Source organism: Pieris rapae, chromosome 21, assembly GCF_905147795.1.
Source record: "Pieris rapae chromosome 21, ilPieRapa1.1, whole genome shotgun sequence".
NCBI lineage: Eukaryota > Metazoa > Arthropoda > Insecta > Lepidoptera > Pieridae > Pieris > Pieris rapae.
In genome coordinates this window covers 1222517-1232374 of record NC_059529.1, presented here as the reverse complement: position 1 = coordinate 1232374, position 9858 = coordinate 1222517, and the positions used below count along the sequence as shown (strand labels likewise).

General features: G+C 32.5%; 1 protein-coding gene across 1 annotated transcript; it reads right to left on the bottom strand.

The window, feature by feature from the left end:
* Window positions 1-3103: 3103 nt before the first annotated feature.
* LOC110996133 (lysozyme 2-like) lies at window positions 3104-9385 on the bottom strand. Its single transcript, XM_022263666.2, has 5 exons — window positions 9270-9385; window positions 7399-7501; window positions 5949-6128; window positions 3881-3954; window positions 3104-3277 (listed from the first exon to the last, which is right to left on the bottom strand). The coding sequence occupies exons 2-5, from the start codon at window positions 7463-7465 to the stop codon at window positions 3119-3121; spliced, it is 480 nt and encodes a 159-aa protein (XP_022119358.2). The 5' UTR covers window positions 7466-7501; window positions 9270-9385; the 3' UTR covers window positions 3104-3118.
* Between the last annotated feature and the right edge of the window lie 473 nt (window positions 9386-9858).

Sequence of the window (9858 nt, the reverse complement as noted above, 5' to 3'; positions counted from 1 at the left end):
TGTTTATGTTTGTGTGTGTGTACAAAAATAAATAAAATATGAATACATCAATTGTAAGATGTATTGATTGTATTGTATTTTTTACTTTGAGATTTGACGTAATGTATGGCACATTGGACAATAAGGACATGTAATATCGCCACTTCTGCTGTATTGTTGCATGGACAGGCAGCATTTTGATTAAGTCTGAATCTGTGATGACAATGCACCGTCATCTATTAACATCTGATCCGTCCCGTTGGTCGTTTTTAATTATTTATTAACTAGACCAAACATGGAAGGAATAACTTAATTATAACAGCTGTTTCGACGTTGCAATATCTGTTATATAAAAAATTTCTTTATTTGACTCAAAACAAACATTACATTCTGTATACAATATTCACTATGGTTAATCTTAAACATAATATACATCTATGAGCACTTAAGCGTTAAAACTAGTTTTATATGTGTCTACTTGTCTACTTTGTGTTGTGTTTGTCTCTTACAACACACTAATGTCAGACTCTTCGAAATTCGTATTTAAAGTATAAAAGAAAGCTATCTTTAGTTCTTAACGAAACATCTAAATTAAATACAAATTATCATACTTTTAAAACATCCTCCAAAAGCTATTTCACTCAGGCATTAAGATTACAGCAGCTCTCTGAAGTCTCATTATTTTTTGTGGATTTCCCATTCACACTAATGAGATTACACGGCGCCGGCCTTTGAAAGCTCTGCAGGGTTATTACGAAGAACGAACTAATCGTAAAATTTACGACTAGTTAGACTAACCAAAAAAATAGTACTAGGAAAATAGTTTTGCACTTATTTAAACATATTTTTACCACAGCTATAGACTATAGACCCTTTAGTATTGGGTCTATAGTCTATACCTGAGCGGGTATCAAGTAGAATCTATGATATATGTACAGAATGCTTATGTGTATAAAATTCAACACAGATATTTCATTTAGCCGAGGAGTATATATATATATATAGAGGAACTAGGGAGGTGAGCTCCTAGCGGAAGGAAGACCGCAGTAGCAGACAGCAGACTTCCCAACGGGCTGTCTTGCCTAGCGTTGCTGGGCCCCTCATGGGGATTTTCCCGCACAAGGGCGTCGTATGCCCTTGGGTCGGACCTCGTTTTGGGCCGTCGCGGTATGGTCAAACGCTGAATGGCGGAATAGAAGCTCACTGGAGCGAAGAACGAAGTGAAGGACGCCTTCCCTGGTGAAGGAGGATTTTTGCCCTAATCTGGTTGTGATTTTGCTTTGCCACGCAGCTTTGGTCTATCATACGATACTGTGATTGGATCATCTAGTGCGTTAAGTTTGTGGCTGCCCCCAGTGGCTAAGGTCGAGTTGTATACATTGCAGCCGCAATAACTTCGTTAGGTATTTCAGGTCAGGTCTTCGTGGTAATTGCTAGATACAGATTATATATATATATTTAAAAATACACTAAAAAAAATACTTTTTTAACGGATTAAAATTATGTATTATTGTAAACTTATAATTATTTATATAAGTTTACAGCTTTATATTATATAAATGACAATACTACACTAAAACTGCAAGAATTCGGTTGAAGTCAAGTAAGCTGCAAATTGTGCGACTTAAAATTTCATTTGGAATAACCCTAGAGAACTGGGTTTCTATAATTAACGATTCTCATTCAGAAAGGTATTTTACACCTAAAAGATCTCGTTAATGGCGGTTTAAGCTTGAGTATTAGCAATTCAATATTTAAAATGCAAATACTTTGGACATTCTGTTAGATGTACTTTTTAATCATCACGTGTGATTAGACAAGTAATACTAAATTTGGGGCCTTCAAGAAAAGAGCGTACCAATTCTTAAAAGGCCGGCAACGCGCGAGCCCTCTGGTATTGAGAGTGTCCATGGGCGGCGGTATCACTTAACATCAGGTAAGACTCCTGCCCGTCTCCCCTGTTCTGTGTTTGTGTGTATTATGTGTTTTTTGTTCTGCTAAGTACATAGCGGCTAATTATGCCAACTTGTGGGTATTCCCCTTAAATTTAGGGGGAACCAAGATGTCTTGAGGGGTTTTAATGGAGGTACATGTATTTGATTAATTTTAATTTGTTTTTCTTGACATTCATAAGTGTACATGTTTACCTATATGAATAAAGATATTTTGATTTGATTTGACATTTATTTATTATTTCATAGAAACGCACAATTAAAAAAGCGGGAAGCCAGCTTTTTTCAATTTTTTTCTTATTTAAAAAGTAGATAAAGCAAAACGAGTGTCAAATGTGCACATAGGAGTTAGATTAGTAATTGATAGGTAATTGATATTGAGCCGGGCTTCGAACCCTCATAGTGTGTTCAATCTAATAAATTTTTAAGTTTAGTCCTTACAAATACCATTAACTTGTAAGATCCTATCGTATATTTCATTCCCAACGGTTCCATTTACTAAACCAAGTCTTAGGCAGTCTCAAGTAAATCATGGTTTAGGCTGAAACACACCCCAGGGATAGAAACAAATTGAATTATTGGGTTCCTTTATTAAGATATTCAAATTAATAACTTGCTTATGTATTGTTAAATAAATGTGCGCACCAATTCTTAAAATACCAAGAGTTTTTACCAGTTTTATCCTCTGCCCGCTTTCCCTGTAAATAATAATAAATAGGCGAGCCTTATTCTTGTTTGACATAAATTAAATATATTTTTTAGTTAATTATGCTCTTGCAATTTACAGTAGGTATATCTTACTAGAGTTGCCTTTAAAAATCGCTTGTTAGCGATAAGCCCGCCCGATATATGTATAAGGATTTAATTATAATTAAGCGTTTATTGCTGACTCCCAGTGTAATATATATAAACATTTTTATTAGATACATAACCTAACTGAATCTTGAACACATAGGCCTCTTCCAGCTTCTATTATATTGTAATGTGTCTTTTGGTTTAAGTTTTGCCTTCTATTATCTTTACATTATCGGAACATCTTTACCTCTGTCTTCCTCTTTTCCTATTTCCATCACGTGGAAACTCTGTAAAAAAATGTCCGTTTCAACCTTTCACAAGAGATATAACTTTATAGCAATCTGTATTGTAAATGTTAAAGGTAAAAATAAAAAACGTTTATGTAACAAAATTTATTGAAGTGATGGTATGGACCGCCGACATTCTTCGAACCTCTTCAGCCAGCGTCGGCCATTGGCTGATCTGTTCAAAGAAGGTCGGCAGTTGTAGCCGCCATTCCCATTTATCATCATGTAGTCGTAGCAGTTGGTGACCCCGTCGCCATTGCAGTCCTGTTTAAAACATTAAAAATATATCAAGAAAACACTTTTTACCGGATTGAAGCTATGTATTATTGTAAGCTTAAAATTATTTAACATAATTTTAAATTTATCCGACGTTTCGCGTGCTTTACAGCGTGCGTGGTCACGGTGACTGAAGACAAAAAGTGTTACATGTCAAAAATTATCACAGCTGTAGAAAATGTTGTATTATCTGTATTTATTTCCCCGGAGTTAGTATCGACTAAAAGATGAAGGGTTTCTGCAGAAATGCTCACGGTGTCGTCCATAAAACATATAACTCATCGAAAATCTTTAATAAACAGTGAAAATTTTTAGCAAGAAGCTATTGCTTCCAAATAGAGCAATATGGAAGTATTTTTTTATTAGCCGAGGAGAAATGGTTTATTATAGTATTGGGGGGGCAATCCTCCATGGACACCCATTTCAGTTGGTGCGTTGCCAGCCTTTGATGAGAATTGGAGATCGTAACCCAGGGATGATCTCCACCGGAAATTGATTCCACAGTTCGCTAGTTCCCAAAAGAAAGTATATTGTGGAGCCTTCCACCAAATAACAAGTAAATGAGGGAATAAAACTTGATAGTTCACTCACTTGGCCAAATTTTGATAGATATCCTTCGATGATGCGTTTTGCACAGCTGAATTCGCGGGCGCAATCTTCCCATGCTGTAATAATTAATGCATGTTAATTGAAAATTGATAGATACAAAATTTAAAAAAAAAATTCGATTCCTTCGGCAGTGCGATTTTAATGCCGGCGTTTCATCGCTGTTTGCGATATTTATTCGTTGATCGAGAAAAGCATCATCTCTGGGTTAACCGGTACTATCTACCAGGCGCGAGCTTTAAAGTTTAAATGTACACTGCTGTGGACCAAACTTTTTAAATTTATTTCAATTGTTAATTTATTGTTTCTTAGTATTACTAATAATAATAATAATATTAATATTATTAATATTACTATGTAGGTATATTGTAAATACTGTATGTTTGTGGGTTGAGAATAAATATATTTCATAATTAATAATAAGTCTAAGATTGAATTTAGTCAACATGACTCAACAGTTCTTGAATATATTTTTATTTATTGTTTTTAAGTGTTTATGTATAAACGCCACTAAAAAATTACCCATGCCGAATGTGAAAGAATAAATGCAACATGTTGAAATAAATGAAATATTAATCTGTGGAGTGGCTGATTTAAATATCCATATAGTATTTCATAAATATGAATTCTCTTATATGTTAAAAAGAGGACAATCAGAGACATAAAAATATGTTATAGAAAAGATATACACTTGTGAATGACATGAGAACGTTAGCCACATCGCTAACCAGATCCATGCAACTTTCTCACAATCGCTAAGCCCGCTATATCTCACACAACTCACAACAGACTTTGTATGGACCAAGGTTGCATGGTTCCGAGCATCCTCGAATATACATGTAAATACATATAGAATATTTAGATATAATTCAAAACAAATAACATAATACATAAAAATATATCTAATAACTAACCTTAAAATTTAATTATTAAAAAATATTATTAAAAGGAGTCCCTTTAGGCAAGGTTCCGAAGATACTAGCAGCGTTCCCCCTTTGAATAGCTAGACTAATTCTTTGTGCGAGGTAGCTGCCAGCTCTTCGTTCTCCTGTGATGTCGACTAACCTTTTTGATAATTCCCTAAAAAGCCTTAACGCGCTAGGACCCCACGGACCAAGGGTCTCGACACCGAATGGGACAAAATCATATTCAGAGCCTAGACCCCTGTATTTGCAGACTTTAGCTTTTTCAGCCGCATCACAAGCCGCACGTATATATATTCTATATATCATATAGAATTAAAATAATTTAGGAGCATCTTAGGTCGTTAACAAACGCAAGACATAATAGACAATCGGAATTTTTCATGTTAGGGTATCAAAGGATCTAATTGCGGTTGTAATGTTTGCCAAGATTATATTAGAATTGGCCGAATACGCAGCATCACTGTAATTACTACAGACATGGAATAGCTACATATTTCGGAATGTCAATATTAAAATGATTGATGATTTAATCTACGCTCCCTCGTAATTAAAGTTAATAATTAATAAATTTTGACAATTTACACGAAAATAATAAACAAAAATCTTGATTCAATTTGACAGTTCGTCACTGTTGTATAATAGTACAACATGACATGACGGTTGTGCATGTAGATTGTAGAGAGTCAAAAACTAATTTTGTATTAAAATGACAGTTCATGTATGCAAATATTCATATAAATTTAGTTTTTCATTTTCTAAGTCCTCATAACAGAGCTGTATCGGAATTTATTTCAATATCAAATTAAATAATAAATGTGTAGTAAATTTAATCTATAAATATTAGCGGAAACAAAAACTAAATTGAATAGCAATTGAATAAATTATTGACAGGTATAGACTTTGAAAACGTGAGCTGTCACAGACAAAAGAGTAACATGCCATAGATTATATTTTGCGCCTTTAGCAAATTATTTAAAAATATAGGTTTCAATATGTTTACAATATGTATTGACGACTAATTTTGATTCATAATTAAAATCTATTAATCTAAGATTTACGTGTTGTGTTTTAGCGTTTACGGCGTAAGATAATTAATGTTTATATTTTTATAAAAATTTAATAGTTACAATGGTTCCTATCAGCGTCGTCTTCTGGTAGGGTAACTCTTCCAGCATCGACCCAGTACACTCTTGATATATTGAAGGGACCACAGTAGCCCGCCGTACACTCATGTGATGTGTCACATTTCGTTGACACATAACAGAGACAGTTGAAGCATTCACTTGAGAGGTTCGGGATGAAAACACCTGAAAATTTTATTTTTAAATATTTTATATAAACGCCTTTCTCATTTTAACTGTAATACTGCTTAAAAGTCGTTTACAACATAACAGGAATGAAAAAGTATTTTTATAACAAAAAATAATGTTTCTCGCAAGTTTAATACGAAGACAATCCATTTTTGGCGAAAATTTGTCGTTCCTTTTACCGAGTTTTGTTGTTTGTGCATTGTTTTTTTTGCACAATTTGTTTGAATATTGTTTCGCCCGTCAATTTTCAACAAAGGTTAGTATCAAAAGTAGCTTGAATCGACTGATGGATATTACAATCCGTCGATTGGCTATTGGCACACCGTAACCGTTTGGGCGTAAATTCTTATGTGCATCCTTAAGGGCATTTCACCTGAAGATTCTTTTGAGTTCTCGATATTAACTAAGAAATCCTAAGCTATTTACAATAATCTGAATAATATAATAGATAGAATTGATTTATAAGCTATTTCAAAGTATTATGGATAATTTATGTGCGCACATGGTTGCGTTAATTGCATTCAGAATAAAATTATGATTCAATTAAAATACCATCATATAACTTATACAGTTTGCACTTCTTGCGCTCATCTTTTCTAGTTTTATATCCTCACAGTGGTTCACAAGAGATCGCATCAAACCTTAAACCGGTAAAAGAAACAAGTTGCTCTCCATTTTCTTTAATTATTTTATTTGCACTATATTTCTGTATACGCAACGAAATGTAAATAAATAAATTTTATTAAGAAATGCTTCAACATTTACACTTTAATTGGGCCCTTACTCTAATGATACAAACCGTTCAAAAAAAAGAGTTTTTATTCCGCGATCTCAAGGTGACACCAGTGCTACGGATATTAATAAAACTAAATCGGAATCGCTAATGCAAGTAACAGAGTTCTTAAATCAGGGACATAAAACGGAAGAGAAGAACTTGTATTAAACTCTCCCTTACTCTCTAATGTATACGTATATACGTAAGATGGTAAGAACATATATATGTTCTATAACATTCACTTCTAATGGGAAGTGAGTGACTTCCCATTAGAAGTATATGTATATGTACACGTACATGACAGCACCACAGAAAAAATTCGCTCATAGCCTTAGAGCTGATTGCAAATTATGGCAGAAAAAAAATCCGCAAAATGTTATCCCATTATTAATACAAACTTTTCCTCTTAATAACTATGTGATAAGTTTTCCTTATATTTATCTAATTATGGAATTACTCATGCTTAATACAAAAACCAAAAGGTCAGCTTACCAATTGAACTGGTCCAAAATGAAAAAACGAAGCCAATGCTAACGATTGAAATGACTTTTCTGAACATTATTTGACTTAATATTCGTTATGGAAGCTTTGCCGCCTGCAAAAGATAAAAATAATAATATAAACTTTATTAGTCACAGAAATAAGCTGTGACAAAATTCATCTATCACTAGGTAGCTGCGTTGTAGGTAACTAGATCTCTTGTATCAAATTCGCACTGTTACGACTGTTTTAATATTTTCTCATTTTGACTTCCATGAGTGAGAAACTATAACTCTAATTTTTTAAAGATAAAAAAGTGCGTGCGTACAAAGTACTCATGTCAGAAGTGAAACTTTTTTGTGAATTAATTATTACTAAAAAATACATTTTTTAATACTCATATACACTGTATTAGTAATACTCGTTTATCTCCCCAGAAATAGATGGCAACATCCATAAAGATTGATTTAGTTTAGCTTGTAATTCTAACAAATAATAATAAAAGTTCAATGGACAGCTTAAAAACGAATAAAGAATGATAATAATATATCCGTGTTTCACCAACGTAATAATATTTAGGCGAAAAGAGAGGTATTCCGATCTAAATATAAGTCAAAATATGTAAAAAGCACGCGAAACGTCGAATAAATTTAAAATTATGTTTAAATAAGTTTACAATAATACATAACGTCAATCCGTTAAAAAGTGTTTTCTTTAAATGTAAATAGGCATTTCTATACAGAACACATACTTGCTTTTTGCCTTACATTTATCATCAGCCCATCTTCGGACAAAGTTTTTTTTTTATTAATATGGTAATAGTTATAACTTTATGCCAGTTTCAAGTAAAAGCTAGGGAAACTAAACGCGAGAAAAAATAAATAAACAATTCAAAAAAACAAAGCGATAAGCTAGTAAAAAAACATAATATTACGGACAAAGTTTATTCGTAACGTATTCTGACATTCTGACGTTATTCTGACATTCGCTTGAATGATTCTGACATTGACATTTGATCCTAAAAATTAGATATAATTCATATCATGTTACGTCAAACTATTGACACTTTATGGACGTAAGCGTCTACAAAATAAACGTTTTATACAATCAAAAAAATTATATAGTACTAGCAAAACAATGCTTCCGAATAGCCTAGTATTCATATTTTAGAGGCCATTATCTACTTAAACGTCATAATTATATGTTCTTTGACAATGACAGGTTTGACAGTTAGTAAAGCACTTTCTATAGTGATGATGAGTCAACCAAGAACACAATATGCAGTTGGCCTTGCGTTTATTCTATAAAAAACGCTTGTAATCGATATTAACCATATTATATGTACTAGGAAGCAACTACTTCAATTACGTAGTAATTAATGACACAATTACAGAACGGATTGGTTCGAGATAGGACGGAGAAAATTAGACCGTTCCTGTAACTCGGTTGTACTCCACATATGTTCCATTTTGTAGTTCAATAGCTACACTTTGTATCACTTAAAACAATTAAAATGTATATATGTATACAACATTCATTAAATTAATATGATTTTATTGACTAAATACATAATGTCTCGTATGTATTTGCATGCAGTAAATATAATTATTTTAATTTTATGCAAACATAATGAAACATTCACCGCTAATCGAAGCCAATATTTTTTTGCGTATACTAATTTATAATCGAACTACAGCCAGATATTAATTAACAATAATTTCTGTTAATTTTCAAAATATATCAGACCAAAAAATTTAAATAAAGTCTAGCATTTACGTAGTAAAACCTTTAATATAAACAGTTCCCAACATTACGTTTTAATCAATTCAATTCTAATTAATTGTAATTGTGATACTTGTAAATACATACAAACTTGAACTTACCTTGGAGTTTCGCACAAAAAACAATAAATTTATGTAAGGCAGCGAAGCGACGTCGGCCAATGTATGCAACGAAATAAGGACTAAATTATAAATATTGTTATTGTATCTGGTTTGAAACTTGATTCAATGGTACATCGCCACTGCAGTAAAAAAAGAACTTATGTATATTGCAGGTATAACTGGTTTAATATACAATAAAAATATGTCGCTTGTATCAGTAATTTACTAGGTGTCCTTTGGCATTGATATTTTGATAATAAACATAAGTATGTAGCATCCAAAAGGGGAACAGTTTTTCTCTATTATATCACGGATCGGAGATCTTTAACTGGTGTTACGTTTTTGTAGAAATTGATAAATAATCAAATACAAAGCAGTGACCTCCTTCAGGATATTAAAATTGTCAGCAAGAATTTGAAGTTTGTGAAGAACTTATACGGTAGTGGGTGATTGGTTTTAAAGAAATCATTGCTAAGTTCCTCTGTTTTGTTGGTACTTTCTTTTCTCTCTGTCTGGTATATGTTGTATATATTTTAAAAAAAATTTTTATAACATATACCGTAGATTCAGCACTATGTATGATGTGGAA